This window comes from Plectropomus leopardus, chromosome 7 (assembly GCF_008729295.1).
Source record: "Plectropomus leopardus isolate mb chromosome 7, YSFRI_Pleo_2.0, whole genome shotgun sequence".
Taxonomy (NCBI): domain Eukaryota; kingdom Metazoa; phylum Chordata; class Actinopteri; order Perciformes; family Serranidae; genus Plectropomus; species Plectropomus leopardus.
Window position 1 is genome coordinate 35,165,781 of NC_056469.1, and position 15,371 is coordinate 35,181,151.

Below are 15,371 nucleotides of genomic sequence, written 5' to 3' on the forward strand. Positions count from 1 at the left end.
AGTTCAGGTTTTTTTTAAAGGCCCTCATGATTTTTTTTCTGTTACTTCAAATTCAGCTCATGTAGCTGAATATTTTATAGAAGTGAAAAGTTAAACATGCAAGTTCAGATTTTTGTTTTACAAGTTCTCATGTAAAGTCAACATGCTTCCCTGTTTTGCAATGTCTTTACCCTTGAACGTTTTCTTTATGTGGTTGTGTCTTCATGTCTGATCACGTATGAGCTCAGGCACGCCTCCAAGAAGTGCCTTAAAAACCTGCTTCCATCGCTGCTGTCACTCCCTCACACCTCTCTACCTGATCGCCTTCACACAGGTGAGTACAAACCAATCTGTACTTTCATCACAATCAGGTTTTATTTTATAGAGCTGCAACTAACGACACATAGTCACGTAGAAAATATTCACACACCTGTGGACGCTTGATTAATGTTTCATCACCATGTTTCTTGGTAGATATTTTGTTTTGTTTGACCAAAAGTCTCAAATTCAAAGAGATTGAGTAGTTTGATAAATGCCTTAAATCCATTGTTCCAATGCCAGGTGATTACTTTGGTCAAATTAGCAAAATTCCTCTATTTTGTTAGAGTTAATATTATTTTAAATATTTGATCAAATTCTCCAGATGTAGGTGCTTAATATCAACAGTATATTATTAAAAATAAAGTCAAATAAGGTTGTCAAAATCTAATTTTCTTCCCTTGAGGGGACCACATTCATTTTGGCCCTTTGGGGGGTCCACCCTCTCCACTGGCTCTACACCTCTGTTAAAAAAAAACAAAAAAAAAAACAGGCAATGTCAAGACCAGTTCCTAATCACAAATATAATGTCAATTTAATTTAATTCAAAACTTATGTTTCCACGCCAGTTTTTAAGTCACTTGTTGGCCACTGTGTCAAGCATTCAGAATTTGTGTGGGGAACTTTTGCACACATACATACATATTTCTAAATTTTATATCTCACCAGGGAACAAAGTTACGATGGATGTATTACATTGCATCGTGTATATTTCACCTGAACTAACCTAAAGACGTCTATCCAAGCCATGAGGCCAGTTGGATGTACTGTCAAACGACGATGGAGACATCGTATGTTTGTGAAATGAAGATAGCTACAGCTCTGCTGCAGTCAGCATGTCACTGTCACGCTCCCTCAGAACTGAAGACATCTGTGTCATTGTGTTATGTCATCAAACTGCACATTTTAGAGTGCCTTTTTATTCTAACCATCCAAAGGCACATCTTTGTAGGTGGATGGATTATCTTTGTAGGCAGAAATGCTCACCAACATTAATTTCAACAAATTTGAGACCTAAATTTGTTGAAATATATCTACTGAGTGAATTAAAAAGGCTTAGATCTTTTACGTAAAACTGTGAAAAATGGAAGTAAAAACAAGAGTGTTGCATTTATTTATTTGTATATTTACTTATTTTATTTAAAAGGGTTCATGTGCACCTTAAAACCTAAATGTTACCATTTGATGCACTGTGCTATATTATAGCTCAGAGCTAATTTGCATCTGCAGTCCCGCGGCAGCTCAGAACAAATACACAGCGCAACGACATGTCAATGTAATGTTTGTAAGAGGGAGGAAAAAAATGCACAAGATAAACAATAATGCAAATTCATGTTTGTTCAGTGTCGTAATCTAATAGCATGCTCTGGGCCCCTACAGTACTGGTTAAAGGTGTTTGTTCTGAAAAACATAAACCCGGTGACATTAATTAACCCAACATGTAAAGATACTTAGCACATTGAAATATGATCATTGTTGAACTCAAAATGTGAACTGTATTAAATTTAGTCTATGCACATCAGAAAGTACGTTTAAATGTAAAATAAGAAACCAAAGTGTGTAAGATTCCTCAGTTCTCACACTGAGAGTTTTCTTGTAATCATATGTTGGAGCCAAATATTTGATTTGATGATAATATTCACAGATTTAGTGAATATTTTCATTTGGTTTATTAAGTTATTTTTAGTATACATCAAATAAAATGTAAATTTTGATTAGATTAGATTGATTTATATAAGTATTGTATTTAATTGGCCAATTAAATAGGTGAGTGCAGGAGGACAGATTTCACTCTCAGTTCAGGCCTGCAGCCACACGGTTTTTTGACCTCTGCAAAGCGCTGTTTTGTTTTTTTGATTTATCAGCCATCTCTGCCATCCACTGCGGTAAGACCGATTGTTTAAAAATGGAAATAAATGATTGAAGTAAATCAAGCTGTGGACCTGGATTCAATGGAAAAGCGTGTCAGACGAGGATGTGAGCCGGCTGAGAGTCATGAGAGCAAAGCGAACTAAAGGACAGTTTTTTGAACGTGTTGCTCTTATATCATATACTACAACAGACTTACAGAATTCTTGAAATTCAGTTATTGCTTTTGGTTTCAGTGTGACTCCATGTTTGACTGCGGGGAAAACGTCTGTTGTGTGTCACGTTACGATCATGTGAACGGCTCCTCTCTGGCAGGTTTGAACTCGTCTCATCATGTCAGGCTCCACCCGAACTGTGAACGATTTGAGGGCTTTCCTTCAGACCAGAAAAGGCTTCAATTCCCAGCAGACGACAGAGTTCTTCGACACCTGGGCAGAGACGTACGACCAGGTCAGTGGACAGACACTGAACCTCCTTCAGGTCTGATGGAGACTTAAAGGGAAAAGCTCTAAGTACAATGAACCCTGATGACCCAAAAATGATAGTTTCCAACTGTTAACCCCATGACATTGAGTTAAAACTCACATCAAACAGAGAAAAACAGCAAATCCTCACATCAGAGAAGCTGTTTAAAAATGACAGGAACAATTAAACAATCATCAGAGTTGTTGCAGATTTATTTTCAGTTTGTCTTGTGTCAAATGTTCGACACGCTTGGGACCGTTTTTGGCATGACTCATAAACCTGAACCTCGCACGGCCAAACACAAGCAGCTCCGAACTTCCCACTGACTCGATAGCATTTTGTGACCTCATCATGTTTAAGTGGAAGCACATTCCTCCTGCCGCTAGATGGAGTGAAGGTGGGAGGGGTGTTAAAATTAAAATTAGAGTACAAGTTTATAGAATTGGTTCGGTTCATGATGCACATGTTGTTTGTCAATCAGAGACCAGTTAACTGACATCTGGGATGTCTTTGTCTTTAGTGTCCATAATACTGGTGTAAAATCAAATAAAAGATTTGAGAAAGATTAATTGACTGTTACATCTCTAAACCAGCGATAAAGGCATTTAATGAGTTTAAAAACAATTGTCACATAGACATTCAGAGCTGTTTCTAGAAAATGTAATTCTGAGAACTTTAACACCTCAACAGGATATGAAGATGCTGAACTACAGAGAACCAAATCTGTTGGTGAATTTACTGGATGCAAACTTCTCTGGGAATCGTTCGGAGGCTCGGGTTCTGGACGTCGCCTGTGGGTCTGGACTGGTCGCTAAACTGGTGAGCAAAAACACTTTTCACTGAAAATGAGAGCCTCAGTGTTCCTGGATCATTAAACCAACCCCACATGCCCCAGGCTGCTGTTAAACAGTTTCTGTTTCTCATGTTCGTAGATGTTTGAACTGGGCTTCAGGCACTTTGTGGGGGTGGACAGCAGTAAAAGGATGCTGGAACAAGCTGCCAAAACTGGTCTCTATGAGGAACTCAAAGAGGCCTTACTGGGAACAGAAGCGCTGCCTGCAGAGACTGGTACACTACACTCATTCTCCGATGTGTCATTTTACCGTTGAACGGGGTTGGACTTTAGCTGAGGTCTAAATTTTCGTAAATAAAATAAGCGTACGCCTCCTCCCTTTGGTTTCAGGAGCGTTTGACGTGGTTATCATCGTCGGTGCTCTGCGTGAATGCTCTGTGCCGGTCAGTGTCATCAGGGAGCTCTGCCAGGCCGCCAAACCAGGTAACAAACCGGATCTCAAAATATTTATTTCTGTGTCCGTGCACTGGTGCATGTTACTTTTAAAATTACATGCACAATTTTTTAAAATTTTATTTTCAACTATTTGTCCTTCTTTATTGGTATTTCCGTCACTGCCGTTGCTGAATCCAACCAAAACCTCAGTGATCTACGGTAAAACTACCGCAAATCCTTAAATGTTCATATATTTTGAGCATCTTCTCAGCAGTCCTTATAGGGAGACATTTGTCACATCATATTAAAACTTTTTGGGTGACTACTTTCTTTCATATAAATATTTCTCTTTATTAATTAATTAATCAATGAATAATAGGAACTGAATATTGAACACTAAACTTCAATTACCAGCTTCTCTTGATAACAGTTTTCAGTGCTGTTTGTGAATATGAGTATTTCAGTATTAAATTTGAGTTGTATGAAGGGTATCAAAAAACTGACTGATTTTTTTCTATGAGAATAAAAATGCAAAATAAATGTACTCTATTTCAATGTCAATGTGCTAAATTCATACTGTAAAAACTCTAACCTTTAAGGGTCTTACAGAAGGAGAGGCCTTGAGATGGTAATTAAACGTATTTTTCTTTACGTCTTCATTAATTTAATAATGAATTTCCCTGCAGGAGGTTACGTTTGCATGACGAGAATAGAGCCAAAGTCAGAGGCTGGAAACAAATACAAGATGTCTTTGGAAAAAGAGCATCAGCTGATGGTGACGGAGAAACTGTGGACCTGCGTGGACGCCAAAGAGATAGACAAATACGTGATTGATGCTTATACTGAAAATAAAAATGAGCAGAATAAGCAGTACCTCGGTGGAAGCATGTACATATACAGGAAGTCGATTAATTAGTCACTCCACACTCGTATACGATCCTTCACTGTCTGATCTGTATTTTTTCAACATAATGTCACTAAATACACAAATGCTTATGTGGACATTTTGATCGTTGTTCTGCAGATCTATTGGTCAGTAGAATTAAGGCCCGCCCTCAGTCCTTCCCCGAGCTATGATTGGACAGTGAATGTTTTTCATTGACCTGCCTTGTTCCTGACTAATAAAGTTTCGTCACAGTGATAAACATTCAGTTATTAAACACAAAATACTAAAAAATTATCATTTAATGTGTGTTTTTCATGCCAACATGACAGTAAATTCGTACATTAAAAGATGCACAATGTGGATCGTATTTCACTTTATTTCTGTGTTTGACCTCCTGCTGTGTGTCAGTTATTCATTCACTCTTTCGTTCATTGTCCCAAACCGACTGTCCTCCTAACGGTCGGGCCTGTCCCAGCTGTCACTGGGTGAGAGGCGGGACACACTCTGGACAGGTCACCAGGCTGTCTCACATAGAGACAGACACCCAATTACGCTCACATTCACACCTACAGGCCATTTCGAGTCACCAGTTACCCTAAACATGTGTGTCTTTGGACTGTGGGAGAACCGGGAGAACCCGGAGAGAACCCGGAGAGAACCCACGTGGAGAACACGCAGACTCCACACAGGAGGCTCGCCCCAACCCAGGGTTGAACCCATTAAATTTGACAACTTTTCTTTCTGAAATTGTTATTAATTAAATCTGATTGAAGGGACTGTCTATAAACGGCATCTGAGCACACAAAAAACTATTAAAAAAGTGTTGTTTGTTTAATTTAACTTTTCTACACCTAACACTAGTCATTAGAGTTTTTTTTATTTATTTTAATTTTCTTGTACTTTTTACAATTTCTTGCTAATTTTTGCCAATTTCATTTTTCGTTGCTCGCTGCCTTTCCTGTGATTTTTACAGAAATAAAACTAATTTGCTTTGGTTTCAAAGTTGTCTGCTAATAATGTGATAGTCATTTCTGATTATGAAAAAAATGTGTTTCTGCTTTAAATTTTTAACGACAGAGAGAGAGAAACATCTGTGCTGTGTTTCCTTCAGTTCACTTTCACAGAAAATGAAATAAAATCGAATGAATCCGATTCTTCTTTCTGCCCGTTTCTGTTTCTCTGACTGTCGCTGAGTTTGACTTTGCAGCCTCGAGGAAATTACATCTCAGAATACGCTATGAAGAAGTGGATGTTATTAGGGAAGTGACTTTCGTCAAAGAGGCAATTATGTCAGTTTGGAGATCAGGTGGGCAGATGAGGCCGGGTAGAGAAGAGTTCTCGGAAAAAGAAAGAAAGGAGGAAGTCAGAAAGTGACCAAAGATGTTTCCTGATTTGTTTCACAATTTTTCAGTCTGTCAGTCAGTGACTTTACGCTCTGCTCATTTTTCAGACAGCAGACGTATTTGAAGTCCAATCCTAAGAAGAAAACTAAGGATGGCAGTTTGGGACAAAAATATTCTCTGGGGCTTCGTGTTCCTTCTGGCAGGTAAGACTGAAGTCTCATGAATCTGTCGTTGGTTTTCTTCTTTTTTATTGCTATTTTTAATTCTGTGTCTTCTGTCGGTGAAAACTGGGAAATGATTCACAGCTTGTCTTCATTTTTTCTGATTTTTGGTCAAAATTCATCAACAAAAACTGTAACAGAACTTTTATATCTGCCCTCAGTCCTGTCTCCCACAGACAAATTTAATCTTCTGTTGAGTTACTTGTCTGTTATGGAGAGTAACTTTTCAAGTACAACTCTGAGGTACTTGCACCAGTAAAGTCTGTATTTAACCCCTTGAAATGCAGATAGACGCTTTTAACAAGCTATATGACCCTTTGAAACCTGAGCAGACCTTGGCTTGATTTTTAAAAAAAATTTTTTTTTAAAACATGAGAAAAAAGGCAATGGCCAACTTGGCAAGAAATGTTCTACAAAATGCAAGAAAACAGTAAAGGGTGGCAGGGAAATTACCTAGAAATCAGTTTTTAAAAAGAGGATGGATAATGAAAAAATCATTTAAAAAAAATTACATAAATCATGTAATTATAATAATTTTATATTTACATTATATTACAGAAAGACTATCATAAAATATATAAAATAAATACTATTTTAAGCACATTGTTAGGTCATTTTCTTGCTTGTTTTGTTGTTTGTTTTCTACCTTTTTTGTTCTTATTTTATTAATTTCTGACCAATTTTTGGGCCATGTGTTGCCTCATAGCCTTTTGCCCGTCTTTTTGAAAGGAATCAAACTAAGGTTTTAAAGAGGGCTTTTTTGTTTGTTGTCTCATTGGGTGAATTTTTTTTTAACTTATTTCCGTTTCCTCTATTTTCTTGCTTTTAATCAGTTTGAATAAACTTTGTCGTGTGTAAAAATAAGTAAAACACAAGACTAAAAAGCTTCTTTCACATTTTATATGAATAGTAAGTGTCCAATAATAAATGGATCAATAATAACCCTCTGAGAAATATCAAATAAGTGCTTTTATGTTTGATGTTTTAAGCAGGACAGAGCAGGGAGGTTTGATCTGTGGGGAAGTTGAGCCACGCTGGTTTCTGAGCATCATGGATAAAGTTGGTCATGTCACAATGTATTTTTGAAGAGTCATACTCACCCAGTGATGGAGCGTAAAATGCTGTAAATGATGAGCGCATTCAAAGGTCCCGTGTGGTGGATTAAGGGGATATATTGGCAGAAATGGAGAATGATGTGATAATTAGTGAGTAGTGGTAAGTAAGTTGTCTTTAGTGTATAATCATTACTTTTAAATGAGGTGTCGCCATGTTTCTACAGCAGCCCAAACGGGACAAACCAAACACTGGCTCCAGATGGGACATTTGCGTTTTTGCATGGGCCGTCTGCAATGAGCGGTTTCAGAAAGATCTTTGTTTTCCACATATTTGTTTTTCAGTCCCTCCAGAGTTTCACGATTCACATGAATTCAGCCACTCCCTGTGAGTTGTGCAGCACCCTGCAATTCAATCATCAAATCAACCTTAAACTACCACAAATTTGACTCATTTCATTGCACAGCTGAAACCCTCTTTTTGTCTATTTTCTAGTTTTTATCTAGACCTCGTATTACAAAGAGAGAATCAGACACTGACTTCTGTTTTTCATTTTCTACAATGTTTGTCCGCAGGTGCAGTGGGTCAAATTGTGAACTATCCACCTCCTGTTTGTGCCATGAAAGGCTCAACTGTCACGCTCTCCTGCACCTTCAAAACACTGAAGTTTGCTGGTGGAATAAAAATTGTGATTTACAGAGTCGTCTGGTGCAAGAACCATGAGATTTGTCAGGGCACCACTCCGTCTGTGTACGACAGTGAATCAATCAACAACAACAACAACCCTCGTTTCAGATACCTGGGAGACAAGACAGGAAACTGCACTTTACAGATCACAGATATTCAAGACAGCGACAAAGGAACTTATCGCTTCAGAGTGGAAACTGATCACAGTTCAGCAACTTTTACTGGCCAACTAGGAGTGAATGTCATGGTCGGTATGTGTGCAATCAGATCTCTTTTCAAATTTCTGATGTTTGTTTATTGTCCTACTAATCTCTTTTTTTGCGCCTCTCTTCTTTACTATGCCCGTAATACCGCCTTCTTTAGTGCCGAGGGTTTCAGTAAAATTAACTGAATGGTTGAACTGTGGAGAATCCTGTTAAACTAACCGTGTGTCCATGTTGACAACAGTTCAAACATATATAGTATATTGTATACATAGTCTAAGCAGCTAACTGATATTACCTCCAGCAGGTCGCCAACAACCCGGTTTTATATATCCAAAAAACATATACAGAAATGAACTGCATGGTAACCATGGTAACCACACCGAGCCTCTAACTGAGACAGGCCTTAATTTGTGGTAATGTGTTGCTACACCGGGCTACTAAACGGCACTGAGAAACGGTTGTTACTTTTTAAGAAATTCTTACATTAAACCTTTAAAATGTAGATCGACATCACTTTTCTTGTGCTGCTCAGACGCCTTTCACATGTATGATCGGTGCAGTTTCTTTCAAAAACATGGGAGAAAAATTCAATGAGCAACTTGGTTAGAAATGTTCCACAAATTGCAAGAAATTAGTAGATTTTGGAGACTGTTTTTTAAAAAAAAAAAAAAAAAAAAAAGCCAGGGGAAAATGTCTAAGAGAAAAAAGTTATCAGGAAAACTATATCTATAATTATCATAATTACATATTTGAAATTAATTTGCAGAATTATTATATTTTGGGGCATTTTTCCAACCTTGTTGGTTGCCTTGTTCCTTTTGAAGTTTGTTTTGATTTTTTTTTTTTTTTTTGCAGGACTTATTTTCAGGTAATCTCTTCATTGCACATTTCCTTCTTTACAGCATTTTTGAAAGAAATGAAGCCAATTTGCTCAGGTTTCAAAGGGTTAAATATTGACATTAGAGCTATCATTAATGCTGTCACAGTATTTGTCTTGCAGCTGCTAAATGCAGAAAAAAAAACATGGGATCATCAGCTATGACTCGATTGAAATAATATTCTGATTAAAATAAAATATGTTAAATCTGAAAGTAAATGAAAACTAACATTTTAAATGTATTTTAGATCTGACTCCAATGACGATACGCAGCTCCAGCAACGACAGAGAGTTTAAAATAGGGGAAAATGTCATGCTGCAATGCACTGCAGTATGCACTTTCAACCAGCTGGAGGTCGCCTGGTTCAGAGATGACCACACCCTCTTAGAGACTGGCCCCGCCCTCCAGCTCGGCCCTCTGACTGGAAAGGATTCTGGGAAATACACCTGTGGTTTGAAGAGCAACGTCAGCACACGCTCTAAGCCGTTTCACCTGCGTGTGGAGGCTGAGAAAGAGCCTGAAAGGTTTGAAGGTTTGTTTCTTCCGTGTTTATTTGATAACTTCTGTAGAAGGTCCTGAGACCAGAAACACGCTGAAGAAATCTCAGTCCACACAAACGCATTTTTAATTCATTTCGCAGAGATATTCCCTCCTTTGGGACAAACAGAATCAGGGAGGTCGCGTCCAATCATTTTTGTAATGCCGATAGCTCAACACAATGATTGTCTGACAGAAAACTGCAATGATCCGTTTGTTTAGTTTGCAACAGAACAACTTTTAAAGAGCTCACGTGCATCATATCAGACTGAAGGCGATGTTGAACTTTTTAGTCGAGTCAAATCAATTTTATTTATAAAGCCCATTATCACAAATCACAATTTGCCCCAGAGGGCTTTACAGCACAACACGCCTCCGACCTTAGACCCTCACATCCACTAAGGAGCTCTGTTTTTGGTCTCCACCAGCTCCTGAGGGAAATATTTGGCTCTTTAGTTGCTAAATGCTCCACTATGTTCACATGCTAATAGGGGCTGTCCCAAATACCATTTTATGATTGTCACAGGCGTAGAACCAGCCTTATGATAATTGGAGAGAGAGAGGTTGAGTGGATCAATACGCTGTGTCCAGCTCTACAGTGAAATTAGATTTTATATAGTCAAACTTTAGGTAAAGTTGTGGGGCTTGGACAAAATTGTAAGGATGTGCAGAGTTCACAACTGCAGAGATGAAGAAAATTCTGTCATTGCTAGGTCGGTTTCCATTACAGATCTTTTTTTTTAATTGATTAAATTCACTTTAAATGTACAATTCCTGTCTTTAACATTACTTCATGTTTAGCAAACCTGTGGACGTCGTCTCATTTTGAAGATCTTACAGAGAAAAGTCCGGACAGTGTTTAGTCAGTGTGATGTTCAGGTGTCTGCAGGAGACTGTTGTGATTTGGTGACGGTGCATAATAAGTGTTGATGTCTCATCTCCCGACCGTCTTCTGTGTTTTTCAGAAGCAGGTGTTAGCCCGTCTGTGATAGCTGGTTTAGCGTTGGGCGTCCTGCTGGTTGTCCTCATTGTCATCGTGGTCATCTGCATCATCAAAAGGTATTTTAATAAATCTGTTCTTGTGTTTGTTTATCACAAATGCAGTCTCATTTATCAATTATTCCATTGCACCAGTACATTGTATTACTGTTTGGAAGCGTCATTGTATTTTGTATGTATGACCCAAAGTTTGCTTTCTCTGTTTTGCTTTTGATGCTAAAAACACGCTGAACTTCTGCTTTATCGTTGAATTTTGTTGCTGTATTTGCAGGAAGCGAGCAGCAGCAGCAGATCAGCAGCAGTCAGCTGTGGGCGGTGACCTGGACCAAAAGGTGAGTTACTGATGGGAGGAGACAGCTAATCTCTGTTCATAATGCATTACACTCTTTGTTTGCATTACACGTTGTTTTTTTTTTTGTTTTTTTTGTGCGGTGCTGAGATGCCCTCCACTGAAGCATGAGCAAATCAGTCAGATTCAACACAAAAAATGGAGAAAAAGCAAAAATTGGCATGAAATGTCCTGCAAATTGCAAATTGAAAAAAAGTAAATAAAAGGTGACAAGAAAATGACCTGAAAATTATCTATAATAATAATGATAATAATAATAGTAATAATAGTAATAAACAAGAGAGAGAGAGAATCATTAGAAAATTACCAAATAACTGGGGAAAAATATCAAGGAAACTGTATTTATATTCTGGTATAAAAAATTAGGTTACAGGAAAAAAATGTTTTTATTTAGCACCTTTTCTGGTCATTTCCTGTTTTCTTTTTGTTTGTTTTTTGCTAATTTTAGGTAATTTTGTAATCACCTGAAATACCTTTTTTTGCAATATATGGGAGATTTCCCAAAATTGAGGTGTTTCCAGGAGTTGCATTTTGGATCCACAATTCCCATTCCCGCAATTCGAGGGTTAATGGAAACTCGCCGTCTGTTTCATCTCATCCTAATTTTTGGTTTAGACTTTTTATCTCCTCTTAATGTTTAAATTTAGTGCTTCATTTTGTTTCTACACAGCAGTCAGTCTGAGCGTTTTTAGTACATCTACAATAATAAATGAAGTGTCTAATGTTTTATGTTGTTTGTGTGCATATTTTGGTGTTTTTGCAGATATACATACAAACTGTGCATGACAGCAGCCCGTGGACATCAATTATTTCACTCAGTAAATGCATTATTTATTGAGCTTTGTTGTTGCAGAGCAAAAAACAGATGTTTCTTTCTTTCCTTATCTCTTCTTGTCTGTGGTTTCCGTTCAGCATCCTGATAACGTCTACAGTAACATCCTGGGGCCGGCTGAGGAGGAGCCTGCGGAGGACGTGAGCTACGCCGCCGTCCAGTTCCAACACAAGAAGCAGGCCAGGTACGTACGTTAGGCAGGTCTGTCTTTATTCTGTTCACATTTCACTGAGTTATGACTCAGGAGGAAGAGTTTTTTTCAGCTGAAACTTTTATGCAAACAAACTTACAGAAACTGCACTGAACCGTGTGAATACAACCCCGAAATGTTCGACACACATTTGCAAAAAAAAGGCACTCGGTACCCTGGCAAGATATGCTTCACCAATGGAAAGAAATTTCATAATTGTCTTTTTAAATTATGTTACAGAATTATTATATTTAAGCTCGGGGGTGGGGGGTCACATGATTTCCTTTTTTTATTCTATTTTTTTTCCTGTACTTTATTTATTTATTTAGCTAATTTTTGGGTAATGTTCCTGTTTGTTGGGTTGTTTTTTTACGAATTTCTTTTTATTTTTGAGTAATTTCTCTCTATGTAGCTCACTGCATTTTCTCCCCATACTCTTGAAAGAAATCCACCCAGAATGCTCAGGTTTCAAAGGGTTAATTTACTGATTGTAAAGCAGGAGGCTTTCCTCCCACTCTCTCAGACGACACAACGTGTCCACTGACTCTTCTGCTTTTTACTGATTTATTTTTAGGCCAGTGGAGGAGGCAGAGGAGGCGGAAGTCGGCGTCATCTACAGCTCGGTCGCCAGCAGAGGCTGAAGTCATTCACGCTCACAGGACGACCGGAAACCGTCGACGCGATGGTGCGACGTCACAGCGGCACCTGTCGAGACTTCAGCAGCCTGGAGGTTTGCTGCCGTACGTTCAGCTGACGAACTTCAACAGTGTGACCGTCAGTTAAAAATGATAACCATAATGTTATTTTAGAAACATCTAAAGCCGAGCTGAAAATCCCAAAATATCTTAATGAGCTTTGTAGGTTGATGTCAGTATTGTTAGTTTGTGATCGTAGTTTTAAAAAAATAAAAACACAGGAGGTTCCTTTGGAGTCAGTGTACTTAGATAATGAAATAACTAAATAAATAATTAGATATTATCTGTCATGCATGTGAATCTGACCAGCTGAGACGGGTTTGAACTGTGACTATGTTCATTTAATTACACACACGCACACACACACACACACACACACACACACACACGACAATGTGACTGTAATATTTATACAGATAATATTATTCAGATCATACAAAGCTGAGCTGAAGATCCCAAAATATCTTTATAGGGTAGTTTGTGTGTAAATGTCTTTCCCATTGTACATTTTCTACTTTTTTATAAATATGTAGCAACAAAGACACACAGCAGGTTCCTTTGGTGTCAGTGTTTACGAAATAAATAAATGAATAATATCATATTATCAGTCTGTGTGGATCTAACCAGCTGTGACCGGGTTTGAACTGTGACTGTAAACATAATTACACACACACACACACACACACACACACACACACACACACACACATACACACATACACACTCACCACAGAGTTATAAAAGTTTGGGTTTTTTTTGGGCTGCATTACTAGACAAAAACTTCTGTCACTGGAAATGGTTTTCATCTGTTTTTCACCTTTGTTTCGTCCTCACGGTAAAAATTGCTTCACTATGAGACCGATTTTCTTATCAAAAGTGAACAGTTGAGAAAAAAAAAAGGAGAAACGCAGCTCGACTCAAAATCTAACACTTAAGACGCAGAAAATAGGGAAGTGAAAGTTTGTTTCAAAACATTCAGACTGATACTGTGAAGACACACCACATAAAAAATAAAATAGAAAGTTTTTATGACACAGTTACACATAACGTAATCACGGTTTAAATGTCCCAACATAAAACACAAGAGGACCATAATACAGAAGTGCAGTCTTGCATGTGTGTGTGTGTGTGTGTGTGTGTGTGTGGGGGGGGGGGGCAGACTGAAAATGTCTCATGTCCTGAGGGACGTCATGACTCAGGATGCAGCCCTGCAGACAAACGCGCACACACACACACACACACACACACACACACATCATGACCTTATACAACACGAGGGCGTTTGTAACTGTAACTCACTGTATAACTGACTGTTTAATATGTTTTTTTTACTATAAATTCAATCGAGGTGCAGAATCATTGGTCGAAAACAGCTGATTTACTCAAGTACTGAAGTAACACTCTGAGGTAGCTGTACTTAACAAAAGTATTTTTATTTGATGCCACTTTCAGTTTCTACTTTGTTAGATTGTATTTTTAACCGATCTCCATTTATCTGATAACTTAAGTTACTTTTTGCACACAAACAAGATAAAATACGAGGTTAGTCAGATATCTGCAGTCAGTGTGTCGTGTTATTTGAACTCAGCGTGTTTTCAGGGCTCTTTGTTTTGATTCAGACGTAGTTCAAATTTTGATCACATCTCCATAAAAAGAATAACTACATCTACATAGGGCGTTGGTCCTCATCTGCGGAGACTGACATGTTGCACCCATGGATGTTTTATCAGGTTGGGTTAGGGTTATTATAAGGTTGCAACACATGTTTCTACAGTGGCCCAGAATGGACAAACCACACACTTGCTGTAGATATGGACATTCACGTGTTTGCATCATTGGATTTTTTAAAGGTAAAACTGATTGAATCAGTGTTTTTACTGGTTTGAATCAGTACCTGAAAGCCACACTTAAATAAAAGTCTTCTCATTTTATCAGATAAAAAGTTTTTATATCAGAAAATAATTCTGGTGGAAGTTAAAGTAGAATATTGCCGGATATCAAAAGTAATTTTGTGACTAAAAGTACTGAAAGTAAATGTACAATAAAATGCTAATAATAAAAAATCAAGCGGTCTGAGATGTGACGGTTATGAAGTTTCTTTTTTCGTAGCATGTGCAATACTTTAAAAAATAGAGTGTACATGAGCACTTAAAGAAAAACTGTTGTTGTCGTTTTTAACATATCAAAGGATTTAAAATATTTATAAATCTTTTTTTCCAATAATGAACAGTATATTATTAATTTTCTCATTATTTTAGCTAAATTTCATATTCAGAAAACAATATATTAAAAGTTATTGCCCTCATGGACCACTTTCAGAAAAAAAAGAATATATAAAATATGTAATAAAATTTTGCCAAATTATTACATTTTGCAAATTTTACAACTTAATAACTAATAAGGTATTTATGTATTTAAACCTGTCTGATTTCGTATGATTGCATCATCATACCTGAGGTAATAGTTTGTATTTTAATATGTAAATTTTGGTCATTGTTATAATTATGTTGTGTACAAACTGAATAGCTATATTTACAACTGAATGAAGTGTGTACTTGGTGTATTTTTTGGTGCGTTTTAGACGTTTTTTATTGATACTTTTCCTTCAGTAAAAGTAACTGTCCTACTTAAAGAAA

At 37.4% G+C, this 15,371-nt stretch overlaps 2 protein-coding genes across 4 annotated transcripts; both read left to right on the top strand.

The window, feature by feature from the left end:
* The first annotated feature begins 275 nt into the window (after window positions 1–275).
* Window positions 276–5,105, top strand: LOC121945989 (methyltransferase-like protein 27). Of its 2 annotated transcripts, none has more exons than XM_042490377.1 (6): window positions 276–313; window positions 2,482–2,616; window positions 3,322–3,450; window positions 3,564–3,699; window positions 3,815–3,907; window positions 4,546–5,105. In XM_042490377.1, exons 2-6 carry the CDS (start codon window positions 2,500–2,502, stop codon window positions 4,773–4,775), a joined length of 705 nt encoding a protein of 234 aa, XP_042346311.1. In that variant the 5' UTR covers window positions 276–313; window positions 2,482–2,499; the 3' UTR covers window positions 4,776–5,105. The 2 variants fall into 2 exon arrangements, with proteins under 2 accessions (XP_042346311.1, XP_042346312.1); XM_042490378.1 differs by having other exon boundaries at window positions 297–313; window positions 2,403–2,616.
* Window positions 5,106–5,996: 891 nt separating this feature from the next.
* On the top strand, window positions 5,997–13,339 carry LOC121946015. 2 transcript variants are annotated; one of them, XM_042490418.1, is made up of 8 exons: window positions 5,997–6,051; window positions 6,196–6,291; window positions 7,938–8,300; window positions 9,381–9,665; window positions 10,636–10,729; window positions 10,941–11,001; window positions 11,931–12,034; window positions 12,615–13,339. In XM_042490418.1, the coding sequence occupies exons 2-8, from the start codon at window positions 6,240–6,242 to the stop codon at window positions 12,679–12,681; spliced, it is 1,026 nt and encodes a 341-aa protein (XP_042346352.1). In that variant the 5' UTR covers window positions 5,997–6,051; window positions 6,196–6,239; the 3' UTR covers window positions 12,682–13,339. The 2 variants fall into 2 exon arrangements, with proteins under 2 accessions (XP_042346352.1, XP_042346351.1); XM_042490417.1 differs by lacking the exon at window positions 5,997–6,051 and having other exon boundaries at window positions 6,125–6,291.
* The last annotated feature ends 2,032 nt before the right edge of the window (window positions 13,340–15,371 follow it).

Excerpts from the sequence above, each read along its gene's own strand:
- LOC121945989 (XM_042490377.1), top strand. The coding sequence starts at position 2,500 with ATGTCAGGCTCCACCCGAACTGTGAACGATTTGAGGGCTTTCCTTCAG. Across the intron at positions 3,451-3,563 it reads CTGGACTGGTCGCTAAACTG|ATGTTTGAACTGGGCTTCAG; the intron begins GTGAGCAAAAAC and ends TCATGTTCGTAG. Across the intron at positions 3,700-3,814 it reads AGCGCTGCCTGCAGAGACTG|GAGCGTTTGACGTGGTTATC; the intron begins GTACACTACACT and ends CTTTGGTTTCAG.
- LOC121946015 (XM_042490418.1), top strand. The coding sequence starts at position 6,240 with ATGGCAGTTTGGGACAAAAATATTCTCTGGGGCTTCGTGTTCCTTCTG. Across the intron at positions 6,292-7,937 it reads CTTCGTGTTCCTTCTGGCAG|GTGCAGTGGGTCAAATTGTG; the intron begins GTAAGACTGAAG and ends GTTTGTCCGCAG. Across the intron at positions 8,301-9,380 it reads AGGAGTGAATGTCATGGTCG|ATCTGACTCCAATGACGATA; the intron begins GTATGTGTGCAA and ends AATGTATTTTAG.